Below are 15,041 nucleotides of genomic sequence, written 5' to 3'. Positions count from 1 at the left end.
CAAGGTCACCCAGCAGCTGCATGTGGAGGAGCGGAGACGTGAACCCGGTTCCCCAGATTACGAGACTACCGCTCTTAACCACTACACCACACTGGCGAAGAGGAGACTCATCTTGATCGTTCCGCAGCTCTCAGGTTTTCAGTTTGTTTTAACTTTGTGTTAATTGGTTTCAATATTTTATGGAGGGGAGACCTGAGGAGGACAGAAGTCCAAATTTCGTCGGCCTTTGAAGCCTTTCTAATTAATTTAGACTAGTTTGCAAAGAATGTGTCACGTCACAGTGTTTTTCCAGATAGGGGTGGCCACAAGAATGCAAAAAAAAGTGGAACAAGTTAAGCAGGCCAAACAAACAAAGCTTTCAAAATATTTATCTCCTGCTGATAAAGCAGGAACATGGTACTCTGGTGCCAGAAACACCCATACATCTGGCTCATTTAAGGCTATAGAAAACCCCAGTTCCTATTTTCCAGAGGTGGTCCCGACTTCTGTAAATCTGGCATCTGTAAATCTGGCTTCTGTAAATCCGGGGCTGTCCCTGGAAAATAGGGACACTTGGAGGGTGGCTTGGTCCATGGCTGCAACTGTGGGTGTGGTTTAAGGACAATTCCAGGTCTCTCCTCCTCCTCCTCCACTGCTTCCCCCTTCTGGGTAACTCAGTAAGAAGCTGCAAAGGGTGTGGACCTGTGTGCAGCTAGGAGTTTGAGAAATGAGCAGGACAGACTGAGTAGCCAACCAAGGTAGGGATGGGGGCACAGAGAGGCGTTTGCAAGACCTTTGTGCAATGGTGGATGGGAGGGAATCCTCGTTTTTTATCTTAACCAGGATCAGGGGACAAATTTGCTTGGACAGCGAATGGCCAGCGTGGCTATACGTTCATGCCAATCTCCCTATTGAGCTGTGTCTCTCTCCTACCCCTCCCCCCGGACATTTTAGGGGGGGATATGAAAGCTTGAGGGACGCGGGTGGTGCTGTGGGTTAAACCACAGAGCCTAGGACTTGCCAATCAGAAGGTCGGAGGTTCGAATCCCCTCAACGGGGTGAGCTCCTGTTGCTCGGTCCCTGCTCCTGCCAACCTAGCAGTTTGAAAGCACATCAAAGTGCAAGTGGATAAATAGATACCGCTCTGGTGGGAAGGTAAACGGCATTTCTGTGTGCTGCTCTGGTTCGCCAGAAGTGGCTTAGTCCTGCTGGCCACATGACTTAGAAGTTGTACGCTGGCTCCCTCAGCCAATAAAGCGAGAGGAGCACCGCAACCCCAGAGTCATCCATGACTGGACCTAATGGTCAGGGGTCCCTTTACCCCTTACCCTTATGAAAGCTTGGCAACCAGAGATTTTAAGGAAAGTGGCAACCATCCTGGAAACCTTAGGAAGAGCTTGGGTGTGGGCCATAAATGGACTGCAGCAAAAAGTTTCTTTCTTTCTCTATCCTTTATTTATGACATTTCCTTGTCACTCGAAAGGCCTCCAGGTGCTACACAGGGCTCTCCTCCTCCTCCTCCTCCCCATTTTACTTTTACAACACTCCTGCGAGGTAGGCTGGGCTGAGAGGCTGTGATTGCCCCCCCCAGGTCACACCCAGTGAGCGTCATGGCCAAGTGGTGGCGATTTGACCTCTTCTAGTTCATTCTCTGACACTCTAACCACTATGCCACATAGCCTTTAATTTTTTTAAAAAACGGACTTGGCAGGAAGGGATAATATAAATGTGAATTTGCTGGTCCCATGGGTTACCCCAGAGGTGAGGTCGAAGTCTGGTCCGTGGTCAAAGGTGCAACGAGAACGCCCTGTGTAGGAAAGCTTTTAATATTTAAGGCTGTATTGTTTTTAACATTTGATTGGAAGCCACCCAGAGTGGCTGGGGAAACTCAGCCAGATGGGTGGGGTATAAATAATAAATTATTATTATAGCTGAAGCTGGGTGCAGGGCAGGGAGCTGGGTGAAGTCAGGAACAGGCATGCAAGCAGGGAGCCAGGGCGGGTCAGGAGCTCAGGCAGGAAAGCAGGACATAGTTCAGGCAGGAACTAGCAACCAATAATGTTGCTTCTGCAACCTGGGACTGGGCCTGGCCGGCTTTTATCTGCCCCAAGGCGTATGGCGGCCCCGATCCTCTGGTGACTCGCCCCTCCTGGCCTGGAGGCGAGCACTCCTCCTGCGAGAACTTAGTTCCCTCCGCCTCTCTGCCCTGAGCCTCTGCAGCTCAGGAGAGGCTGGAGGGTTACCGGACCCAGAGGCAACCTCAGCTTCCTCTGACGGGGCTGAGAGTGGAGCACCTGCAGGCAATGGGTCCTCCATCACCTCAGGAGCCAGAGCAGAGTCAGCTGGAGCCTGCACCTGAGGATCCAGCACAGGTGAGGGCCCTTCAGGCTCAGGCCCCAGCCCCAGCTCAGCTGGTTCTGGAGGCGGGGAATCGTGTGCAGGCTGGGATCCCTCAGGTTCAGCCTCCGATTCCGAACCCCAGGCCATCACAGTGAATGAATCTGCAGAAGATCCTGTGGGCCTGATGGGGAGGGAAATATTCCCAGACCTAGCAGTCCCTCCCCCAAGGCAATGCTAGGAGCGCTCTTCCTCTGCTCCCCACCTGCAGGTTGCTACTCCAGCTGCCCCATGGACCTCCTGGGCCCATGGACCCTCCTGTTGGCCTCCTTCCTCTTCTGCTTGCTGCTCCTCTCGGCATGGAAGAAGAAAGAGAAGCTGCCGCCTGGACCGACTCCGCTGCCCTTCATTGGGAACCTGCTGCAAGTCAACACAAAGGACATGTATCAGTCGCTGATGAAGGTAAGTTTCTGGACGCCTGTCCATCCATCCATCCGCCTTCCCTCTCATCTCCTGGCCAAGTGCCCTCAATAGTTTTGCAAGCCACTCGGGGACCTGGAAGCCTGAAAATGTGGAAGGAGGGGACCCCAGGGGTCACGTAGCTCAACCCCTGCAGTGCAGGAATGCGCCAAGTGCACATTCCTCAGCCAGGCGTTAGAAGGTTCGCTTCTTGTGTCTCAAGTGGCTCATCAATCATAGATTGTTGTTGTTTAGTCGTTTAGTCGTGTCCGCCTCTTCGTGGCCCCATGGACCAGAGCACGCCAAGCACTCCTGTCCTCCACTGCCTCCTGCAGTTTGATCAAACTCATGCTGGTGGCTTCGAGAACACTGTCCCACCATCTCGTCCTCTGTCCTCCCCTTCTCCTTGGGCCCTCCATCTTTCCCAACATCAGGGTCTTTTCCAGGGAGTCTTCTCTTCTCCTGAGGTGGCCAAAGTCTTGGAGCCTCAGCTTCAGGATCTGTCCTTCCAGTGAGCACTCAGGGCTGATTTCCTTCAGAATGGATTGGTTTGATCTTCTTGCAGTCCATGGGACTCTCAAGAGTCTCCTCCAGCACCAGAATTCAAAAACACTGGCTATCAATTGTTGGTGAAAGAGGGGGCAAGATATGTCAGGAAGGCAGGAAAGGCTGAGCAGACTGGGTTCCCTGGATCAAGGTACCTCAAGGAAAGGGAACAATGAGCCAGTAAGTGGACTTCTGTTTAAGGGAAGATACACCGCAGAGTAAGATTGCCTCATTTCAAAAGACTGGCCAGGAGGCAATGGAAGACAGGAGTGCCTGGCGTGCTCTGGTCCATGGGGTCACAAAGAGTTGGACACCACTAAACAACAACAAGCTTCCTTGTCTTCCTAAAAACTAGTCTATGTATTTGCTCCATCTCTCCATCTGTTCCATGACCTCACACAATGCCCTCCTCCTCTTTTCACAGATCCGTGAGAAATATGGTCCTGTCTTCACCATCCACTTAGGGCCCCGCCGTGTTGTGGTCTTGTGTGGATACGATGCTGTGAAGGAGGCGCTGGTGGACCAGGCGGAAGAGTTCGGTGGCCGTGGAGAGCAAGCCACGTTTGACTGGCTTTTCCGGGGTTACGGTCAGTCTCTTCTTGGGCCATCCTTGGCCAGAGCCAGGGCCTTTTCAAATAATAAATTATTATTATTATTATTATTATTATTATTATTGGCTCTGGCCTGGTGGAACGCTCTGTCTCATGAGACCAGGGCCCTGCGGGATTTGATTTCTTTCCGCAAGGCCTGTAAGACAGAGTTGTTCCACCTGGCCTTTGGCTTAGAATCAGTTTGATTCCCTCCCCCCGTTTTTTTTCCTTTCTCCTCCTGTGAAGAGGCTGCATCTTAATGTTTTAATGTTGTATTTTAATCTTGTTTTTTAAGTTGTATTTTAATCAACTTATTTTTATTATTGGTTGTTAGCCGCCCTGAGCCCGGTCTTTCCTGGGGAGGGTGGGTATAAATAAAATTATTATTATTATTATTATTATTATTATTATTATTATTATTATTATTATTATTATTTAGCACTGCCAATGGCCCTTCCCATGCTCCTATGAAGTAGATTTTTTATACCCATTTTACTGATGCTGAGAGTGTATGTCTCAAGACTATTGAGCCTCACCTCCTCATCTGTTCTTAAAGATCACAACCCTCTTTACACAAATCAACACACACACACACACACACACACACACAAAATGAGAGGGAACCCGGGCACATACAATGTTCTTCCATCTCCTGCAATCACAATTTTAAAAGTCAGGAAAAAATTAAGAATGTGAAGGGTTTTTTGTGGGTCCACTCTTCATCACTGTGTGGGTTCATCCACATTCTCATTCACTTCACCCCCCTCTGGCTCCTCTTCCTCCTCCTTCCTCCTCCTCCTTCGCTTCTCAGGGCTTGGCTTCAGCAATGGGGAACGGGCCAAACAGCTGCGACTATTTTCCATCACGACGCTGAGGAATTTTGGGATGGGAAAGAGATCCGTTGAAGAGCGGATCCTGGAGGAGACCCACTTCCTGCTGGAATCCCTGAGGGAAACAAAAAGTGAGCTCAGTTTTGACATCTTCATGCTTAATTGGTCAAGAAATATTTCTTAATGGGTTAGAAACCGTTGGAAGTTAACTGGGCATTTGAAGGCTTTATACTGAATGTTCTCACTGCTGTTTTTGATTTATTTTGGGTTATGTGCGAAGAAAACTTTGCCTAAGCTAAACACATTACCAATAAGCTTTGTCCTCTAAAAGAGAACTTGCTCTTATTGGCCCAAAAATGGAAGCAAGAAGAATTACCGACGATTGAAGAATGGAGGATGAAGTTAATGGACTAGATAAACTAACAGGAAGGATTCGCAACCGGCGGGACCGGAAATTCACGGAAGACTGGAGTAAATTTACGGACTATTTAAAAAGTATTTGTGAAGCTCAGACGGCGTTTGTAGGTTTGCAAGAGGTTTTGTGAGGAGTATGATTAGAAGTATTGCAAAAATGGAGAAGGGGAAGGATGATTTGTTAAGAGATGTAAAGGCAATATAAAGTTAAGAAATGCATAAGAAGTGGTTAAAACGGTGGATCATCAGAGGTGCTGATGGAAGTCTAAAAAGATTGTATAAGTTTTGTGGTGCATTTTATAATTTATATGTTAAAATCAATTAAAATTATATATATATATATATATATATATATATATATATATATATATATATATATGCTTTCGTAGATTTTCACGGGTACAGGAATGCAGGTTTTGGTGTCTTCGGGTGTCTTCCCGTGTAAGAGTCGGGGTGTCTGTGCGACGTTTCGACGAGGTCTCACTCGTCATCTTCAGGCTGGTGCTTTCGGCTTCTTGTTACTGGAACAGAGCAGAGTCTGGTGTTTGAGTTCCTATAAATAGAAACAGGACACGAAATTAATTTTGCAGATTCCAAATTGCTCTTTAACATGGAACATCACCACAAGAGAATAATCATGGAAGCCATCGAGATAGAGAAACACCCTCACAACATGAACAAGCGTGACGACACGTCCCGCCTGCCAGACATCTGGAAATTAGCCCTCCCCACAAAAACCGACACCAGAACCAGAGGCACACAGAACGCCGTCACCAATCAACCACACCAGACCCAAACCCAGACCCTCTCCACAGACATATTACAGACTCCATCCAGTAGCCAAACTATAGTGGCACCTCCGGATGCTGCACCCCCCTGCAATCCCTACACAGATCTGGCTGGCACTAGGCACAAAACCACAGCTCGCCCCTATACACGAAGCCAAGCCAGAGCACAACTAAATGCAGCACAGCCATCTTCTCAGAAAAACTCTTCACAAGCTCAAGAGGTCAAGACACGAAAGCTTTAGCAACTAATCTACACTTAATGACCCACCCAGTGGTATTCAGAATATCACTCATGAAATCACCCAAGATATCCCTCAAGTAATTAAGGAACAAAAGAAGAAAAGGCACACTAATCTAGGAACTTCCTCTCTGCCCAGAACGTTGGAGGCTATACACCACACCCCTCAACAGTATTTATAGGAACTCAAACACCAGACTCTGCTCTGTTCCAGTAACAAGAAGCCGAAAGCACCAGCCTGAAGATGACGAGTGAGACCTCGTCGAAACGTCGCATAGACACCCCGACTCTTACACGGGAAGACACCCGAAGACACCAAAACCTGCATATATATATATATATATATATGCTTTCGTAGATTTTCACGGGTACAGGAATGCAGGTTTTGGTGTCTTCGGGTGTCTTCCCGTGTAAGAGTCGGGGTGTCTGTGCGAAACGTCGAAACGTCTGTGCGAAACGTCGAAACGTCGCACAGACACCCCGACTCTTACACGGGAAGACACCCGAAGACACCAAAACCTGCATATATATATATATATATATATATATATATATATATATATATATATATATATATATATATGCTTTCGTAGATTTTCACGGGTACAGGAATGCAGGTTTTGGTGTCTTCGGGTGTCTTCCCGTGTAAGAGTCGGGGTGTCTGTGCGACGTTTCGACGAGGTCTCACTCGTCATCTTCAGGCTGGTGCTTTCGGCTTCTTGTTACTGGAACAGAGCAGAGTCTGGTGTTTGAGTTCCTATAAATAGAAACAGGACACGAAATTAATTTTGCAGATTCCAAATTGCTCTTTAACATGGAACATCACCACAAGAGAATAATCATGGAAGCCATCGAGATAGAGAAACACCCTCACAACATGAACAAGCGTGACGACACGTCCCGCCTGCCAGACATCTGGAAATTAGCCCTCCCCACAAAAACCGACACCAGAACCAGAGGCACACAGAACGCCGTCACCAATCAACCACACCAGACCCAAACCCAGACCCTCTCCACAGACATATTACAGACTCCATCCAGTAGCCAAACTATAGTGGCACCTCCGGATGCTGCACCCCCCTGCAATCCCTACACAGATCTGGCTGGCACTAGGCACAAAACCACAGCTCGCCCCTATACACGAAGCCAAGCCAGAGCACAACTAAATGCAGCACAGCCATCTTCTCAGAAAAACTCTTCACAAGCTCAAGAGGTCAAGACACGAAAGCTTTAGCAACTAATCTACACTTAATGACCCACCCAGTGGTATTCAGAATATCACTCATGAAATCACCCAAGATATCCCTCAAGTAATTAAGGAACAAAAGAAGAAAAGGCACACTAATCTAGGAACTTCCTCTCTGCCCAGAACGTTGGAGGCTATACACCACACCCCTCAACAGTATTTATAGGAACTCAAACACCAGACTCTGCTCTGTTCCAGTAACAAGAAGCCGAAAGCACCAGCCTGAAGATGACGAGTGAGACCTCGTCGAAACGTCGCACAGACACCCCGACTCTTACACGGGAAGACACCCGAAGACACCAAAACCTGCATTCCTGTACCCGTGAAAATCTACGAAAGCATATATATATATATATATATATATATATATATATATATATATATATATGAGAACTTGGCCAGGAAATTGTGGCTTATGAAGAAAATGGAACAGTGGGTCAAATGAATAATGTGAGGCAAGTCTGGACTGGTTTGCAAACTTTTCTTGACATGTTCCAGGGTTCAGTGACTTGGGGGTCTCTCTTTCTAGGTGCACCCTTTGACCCCACCTACACCCTGAGCCGCACGGTGTGCAACATCATCAGCTCCATCGCCTTTGGCGACCGCTTTGAATACGAAGATAAGGAGTTCCACTCCTTGCTGAGCATGATGCTGGGTAGCTTACGGTTCACTTGCACCTCTTGGGGACAGGTAAATTGGAGGGGATGAGAAGGACTTCCTTTGTGAGTGTGTGAATAATGTCTTTTCAATGAATCTCCTCAAGGCATGGCATGCAGGACCAGTCCAGGAGAAATCGGAGTCATTTTCTCCACTAAGGAGCCAGATCATGTTCAAGGCTGAATGGAGCTGCCCAATACAACCTTCCATAGCACCAGGGCAAGTAGAGCTGGCGTCAACTGCCTTCTCTTGAGCCTGAGGAAGCACATCCCTTCCACAGTACCTCACCAGTGTGGTGTAGTGGTTAAGAGCGGTAGTCTCGTAATCTGGTGAACCGGGTTCGCATCTCCGCTCCTCCACATGCAACTGCTGGGTGACCTTGGGCCAGTCACACTTCTTTGAAGTCTCTCATCCCCACTCACCTCACAGAGTGTTTTTTGTGGGGGAGGAAGGGAAAGGAGAATGTTAGCTGCTTTGATACTCCTTCGGGTAGTGATAAAGCAGGATATCAAATTCAAACTCTTCTTCTTCTTCTTCTTCTTCTTCTTCTTCTTCTTCTTCTTCTTCACCACCACCACCAGTCTAGCAGCACAGGGAGAGCACCAGGGGTGAGGCCCTGGAAAAGAGTGTTAGAGATTCATTCCCCGTGTCTGCAGTCATGGGATTGTTGTCTATCACATGCCAGTGTATGTTTTCATTCCACAGTGTGGGAAGTGATGGAGACAGGATGTTTTGGTATTATTGTGTTCCGTGAAGTGGGACTATTGTCCTTTGTCCTTTCTCTCTTTCCTGTCTGATGAGAAAGAGGTAGGAGCTAAGTCAGAATGCTCCGAGTGTATTATATGTAAATAAATGTAGGTGGCGCTGTGGGTTAAACCACAGAGCCTAGGACTTGCTGATCAGAAGGTCGGCGGTTCGAATCCCCATGACTGGGTGAGCTCCCGTTGCTCTGTCCCTGCTCCTGCCAACCTAGCAGTTTGAAAGCACGTCAAAGTGCAAGTAGATAAATAGGTACCGCTCTGGCGGGAAGGTAAACGGCGTTTCCGTGCACTACTCTGGTTTGCCAGAAGCGGCTTAGTCATGCTGCCCACATGACCCGGAAGCTGTATGCCGGCTCCCTCGGCCAATAAAACGAGATGAGCGCCGCAACCCCAGAGTCGGCCACAACTGGACCTAATGGTCAGGGGTCCAAACGTAGATTAGCCAAAATGCTGAGCTACTGAGTTCTGTTATGCAAACTGCAAATGCTAAGTTTGATCTCTAAGTTTGATCCCTAAGTGTGCTAATGCCTTTTGGCATTAGTCGCTGTGATGTTCGGGCTAACGAAAGCTTTTAAAGCTCCCGAACAATAGACCAGGAGGGAGAGAACATGCCAGTCGGGCATGTGTCTCTACCAGGGTCCTACACGAGAGTAGGACGCTCCTAACAAAGAGAAGATGCCCCTTTCTCCCAGCCCTGCAGGAAAATAACATCTCCACAAGAGCCTGGGGAAAGATGGGGGGAAAGGAACAAGTTGCTCACCCTGAGCTCTCCATGGTGCTGCAACTTCTGATCTGCCTTGGTTCTGGCTGGAGCAAGTTTAGAATGTTGCTGCAGCCTCACCTGATCCTGGATTGAGCTGTTGAGGCTGATGGCACTGTAAGAAATTCCCTCTCAACCTCTGATTCCGGATTTTCTTCATAATAGTTAGCCTTTCCCCCCTTACAAACTTTCCCTCCTGTCTTTGCCTGAGAGTCTCCCCTGCGTCTGTTCTTCTTGTTTCTGCTTCTTCCGCTGTGTTGTTACCATATTTTTTGCCCTATAAGACTCACTTTTTCCCTCCTAAAAAGTAAGGGGAAATGTGTGTGCGTCTTATGGAGCGAATGCAGGCTGCAGATTCAGAATATTTTGAATATAATTCAAAAGCATCAATTCTTCGGTGATCAGCCTTCTTTATGGTCCAGCTTTCACTTCCATACATCACTACTGGGAAAACCATAGCTTTTACTATATGGACCTTTGTTGGCAAGGTGATGTCTCTACTTTTTAAGATGCTATCTAGGTTTGTCATTGCTTTTCTCCCAAGAAGCAGGTGTCTTTTAATCTCCTGATATTGACAATCAGTAAAGAATGGGTTTTGGTGGCCCATCAGCAGGAACTTGTCCATAGGTTTTTAATAAAATAAGTTCGCCTACTTGCAACTTTTCTCCATGGAACGTAATTTATCCAGAAATCGAAGGGTGGACCTCCTGTTTTAACCCTTCGTGTATCACCGAATTCCGTCTAATTAAATCCAATCTGATTCTTCAATCAAAATGGTAGAAGATGCCAAATTCTTCTTACCCTTTCATTTCATCTTGAATATTTTTAGTTGAGAATCTCCTGCTGACAGTAGACAGCTCGAAGCTTCATCCCACAGAGTCATGTTGCAGCTGAGAGCACTCTCAACCGCTCCCCCCTTGCCCTTCGGCAGCGGTTTTGTCGAAGTTAAAACTTTTGATTGATTGAAAGGCCTTCTTATCTGTGAGACAACAATTCACTGCACTTGTTCCGTTATTATTCATAAAGGTACCGTATTTTTCACTCTATAAGATGCACCAGACCACAAGACGCACCTAGTTTTTGGAGGAGGAAAACAAGAAAAAAAATATTCTGAATCCCAGAAGCCAGAACAGCAAGAGGGATCGCTGCGCAGTGAAAGCAGCAATCCCTTTTGCTGTTCTGGCTTCTGGGATAGCTGCGCAGCCTGCATTCGCTCCATAAGACGCACACACATTTCCCCTTACTTTTTAGGAGGGAGAAAATGAGTCTTATAGAGCAAAAAATACAGTAAATTCTCCCTTCCTGTGCTCCAGAAACACCCCATTCACAATCCTGAGTGGCAAAATTTCACCCAGAGGTAAAAAGAATTAGAAATCAGCATGCTCTGGATAAAACATAGTGACTTCCTTCATCTCAGCTTCACTTTGTGCAATATCTGTTTTCTCTCCCCTCTGAAACCAACACAAACAGCTCTATGACATGTTCTCAGGCGTCATGCAGTACCTGCCTGGCCCACAACATAAAGCCTTCAAGCAGCTCTTAGGGTTGGAGGAGTTCATCATGCGGAAGGCAAAAGCCCAAGAGGAGACCCTGGACCCCAACTCCCCTCGGGATTTCATTGACTGCTTCCTGGTGAAAATGCAACAGGTATGGCGATTTTATTCTATAAAATATGAATATATATTTTTCCTGGAAGGAAACTAGAGTTCCTGGAACGAAGCCACCTCTTCAACACTACTCAACTGTCCCTTCACTCTCATTGGTTTAATCATGACATCCCTGCCGCTCAGCCAATCAGTAGTAGAGAACAAACTTTGAAGACACCTGGAAACCAGATTTTAACCTCCTTTACCATTTTCCTTCTGACTAGGAGAAGGAAAACACAAACACAGAGTTCTTCCTAAAGAATCTGGTTATGACGACCCTCACCATTTTCTTCGCTGGCACAGAGAGTATCAGCACCACTTTGCGCTATGGCTTCCTGCTTCTGCTGAAATACCCGGAGGTTGAAGGTGACTGCGGAAGGGGGAGGAAAATAGGGTGGAGAGATGTGTCTTTGCCTTTCTATGGGAAGCTCCCTCTTTGCTTTCCCAGCTATGAGCTGGGATCCTTCTTTAGCTCCCTGGAAGCTGCAAATAGCACTTTCGGTCTCATCCTGCTGATTTCTCAACAGAGAAAGTCCACGAAGAGATTGAACGGGTGATTGGCTCGAATCGCACTCCCAACATGGATGACCGTCCCCTGATGCCCTACACGGATGCTGTGATCCACGAGATCCAGAGATTCACTAACATGTTCCCCTCGGGAGTAGCAAGATGTGTGACCCGCGATACCCAGTTCCGGGGATACACCATTCCCAAGGTATTGTGGTTCTATTAATTCCTTAGACTCCACCCTTCCAGATATAGTTTGTGGCTCAGTGACGTTCCCCAAACACATCTGTTCCACCTGTCCTTACTCTCTGAATGATAACAATCAGGGAAGCAGAGGTGTGGATCCTGGGGAGGCCTGGCATTATTCCTTTGTTTTCCTGGCATCGCTGTGGCATAGCAGGAGGAGCGAGGCAGCTGCAAGGACAGTGCTGTGCTGATATGCCAGCCGAAGGACCACATGGGCTCCTCTGGGGACTACAGTTCCCATCATCCCTGACCACCGGTCCTGTTAGCTAGGGATCATGGGAGTTGTAGGCCAAAACATCTGGAGGGCCGAGTTTGGGGGTGCCTGATTTAAAGCGATGGATTGCTACAGTTGCTTACATTTGTGGACTTTCTGGGGTGGGCATGGCTATGATAAGCTCCTGTGCTTCAGAGCTGGCCACAACACCAATGGTGTTGTGGTTCTGGACAGTTAAGAGTTAACACTCCAGGAAGCATTTTTATTAACTGGGTGCACTGCCCACATGACCCGGGCATTTTCCTTTGATCTGTGTCTCTCTGGGGGCTGCAGAGAGCAGTCCGTCTGAGAATGTGAGCAAGGTAGTTTCGTTTTTGTTAGAGACAGAAAGCTGTGAGCATGCAGCTCGATTCTGTAGGTCTTTCTTTTCTGTTTTTTTTGTATGCTTCTAAATAAAGAGGGATAGAAGCCCTGGTGTCGAGCTGAAGACACCACGCAGACACAGACAAAGCCATTTTACGCTGCGCGCGAACTCTGCTACTATCTGACAACTGAGAAGAGAAGCAGCGCATGAGTGGAAGCGTGTGGGCACCATTGAAGTTTGTCGGAGTGCCAATAAATCAGATTTATTGCATTGCCGTTGCAGCAGACTCCATGGGTCAAAGGTTTTACGACCCACAAACTTTAACAGTCTGGTGTTGGAGAGTGGAATATGCAGCCTCAAATCTCAGAATGATTTCTTGCCCCCCAGAAGAATCTCCCATTTCTCCTGTGTCTTCTCATTTCTCTCCCTTTCTTGCTCAGGGGACTGAAGTGTTTCCCATGCTCGGGTCCGTGCTGACAGACGCCCAACACTTTGCAAGACCAGACGTGTTTGACCCCCAACATTTCCTGGATGAGAAAGGGCAGTTCAAGAAGAATGAGGCTTTTATGCCTTTCTCTGTTGGTGAGTCAGTCCCCTTCTTTTTCCAAGCACTCCTAAACCATCTATAACAGCACCCTGAAAGCCTGTATTCACCTTCCTCCTCTTTCCTAGGGAAGCGCTATTGCTTAGGGGAACAACTAGCCCGGAAGGAGCTCTTCCTCATCTTCACCAGCATCCTGCAGAACTTCCGCTTCAAATCCCCCATCCCTTCTGAACAGATTGACATCTCTCCCATGCTGGTTGGCTTTGTCACCATCCCACGTTTTTATGACATGTGTGCCATTCCCCTCTGAAGGGAACAAGTTGCAGAGTTCTTGAACACACAACCTCCTGTGGCGATCACACAGGATCCCCGGACATTTCACTGTCTATTGATCCCTGTGCCCCCACTTTATTTCTCGCTGCCGCCACCCAGGCCCTATTTGGTACAATACTGAGTCCAGTCAGGTTAAATTGGAAATTAAACTTCTGTTTATGTATTGCAGTTTAACAAGTGTGTGGTTTCATAAACAGTATCGGTCAATTACAATCATGGGGTGCCTATTCAGACCTATAACTTCCGCTACCTGCTCTCACTCACTAAACCACCTCTCAGATGTTGACTTGTCTTCCTAGCTCCTAACTGATCCTGACTCAGCTTATTTCGCTACTGTTATGTACTGAAGTTCTCACCCTGGGCCAGCAGGGGGATACTGTAGATAGTTATGCAAATAAGGGATCGAAAGTGACGTTCAGTGATTGGATAGTTTTAGAAAATTGTTACAGTTACACGGTACTGGAGCTCTATATAAGCAGGCTGACTGAGCCCTTCAGCTCAGTTCTGTTCTGGCCTCTGAATAAACAAGAGCTGTTTGAAGAATCGCTGTGTCGTCTGATATGTTCACCCACAACTTAACAGCTACACTAACTCAACTTACCCACAGACTCCACCCCAATTCACTCCCACTCCAACCAACCACCCAACTCCCAACGAACGCCCCCCTTCACCCCTCCCAGAGCTGGTTTTATAGTCCCTCTGACTCCACCCCCTGGGTTCTGATTGGGTAACCTGTTTAACTATTTCACCTCCAGCACTCTCATATGCTAACGTCACACCTCCCGTCTCCAGATTCTTTCTTTTGAAGCTCCATGCTCTCTTGTTTCCATTGGTAGAATTTTCCCCTTCTGCATTTCTTTTGGAATGGAACGCCCATGGGAATAAACAGCAGATCCCTGGCTCTCAGCCCCCTTCCCTTCTCTCAGACACCATGAATGAGCCCCTCTCCCCATCCACAATCCCAGCCGTCAGATTCCCTTCCTGCTGTTAGTCAAAGAGGATATCTTTATCCATCTGGTGTGTCCCCCCCCCTTCTCCTTGTCAGTTTCCTCTGCTGAAACTTTCACTGTGAGCAGTTAAGGAAAAATTCTTAACCCTGCAGGAAATGACAGCTGCTCAGTCCACACTGAAGGGTTTTCCGGGCAGAAGGTGTCGGCCTAGGAAAAATAGCTTCTCTGGAATCTTGCAATAATAATAATAATAATAATAATAATAATAATAATAATAATTTATTATTTATACCCCATCCATCTGGCTGAGTTTCCCCAGCCACTCTGGGCGGCTCCCAATCAAGTGTTAAAAACAGTACAGGGTTAAATATTAAAAACTTCCCTGAAGTTGTCTTCTAAAAGTCTGGTAGTTGTTTATCTCTTTGACATCTGGTGGGAGGGCATTCCACAGGGTGGGCGCCACTACCGAGAAGGCCCTCTGCCTGGTTCCCTGTAACTTGGCTTCTCGCAGGGAGGGAACCGCCAGAAGGCCCTCGGCGGTGGATCTCAGCGTCCAGGTAGAACGATGGGGGTGGAGACGCTCCTTCAGGTATACAGGACCGAGGCCGTTTAGGGCTTTAAAGGTCAGCATC

General features: G+C 47.5%; 1 protein-coding gene across 1 annotated transcript; it reads left to right on the top strand.

Annotated features, from left to right (window-relative positions):
* On the top strand, positions 1 to 14,038 carry LOC309536845 (cytochrome P450 2A13-like). Its single transcript, XM_082231204.1, has 10 exons — positions 1 to 737; positions 2,588 to 2,778; positions 3,746 to 3,908; positions 4,723 to 4,872; positions 7,957 to 8,117; positions 11,076 to 11,252; positions 11,476 to 11,617; positions 11,779 to 11,966; positions 13,023 to 13,164; positions 13,255 to 14,038. Exons 2-10 carry the CDS (start codon positions 2,608 to 2,610, stop codon positions 13,434 to 13,436), a joined length of 1,476 nt encoding a protein of 491 aa, XP_082087330.1. The 5' UTR covers positions 1 to 737; positions 2,588 to 2,607; the 3' UTR covers positions 13,437 to 14,038.
* The last annotated feature ends 1,003 nt before the right edge of the window (positions 14,039 to 15,041 follow it).

This window comes from Podarcis vaucheri (genome assembly GCF_965113315.1).
Source record: "Podarcis vaucheri genome assembly, chromosome: 7".
Classification (NCBI taxonomy): domain Eukaryota; kingdom Metazoa; phylum Chordata; class Lepidosauria; order Squamata; family Lacertidae; genus Podarcis; species Podarcis vaucheri.
Note: the sequence above shows the minus strand (reverse complement) of the source record. Positions and strands in the feature narration are given on the sequence as shown.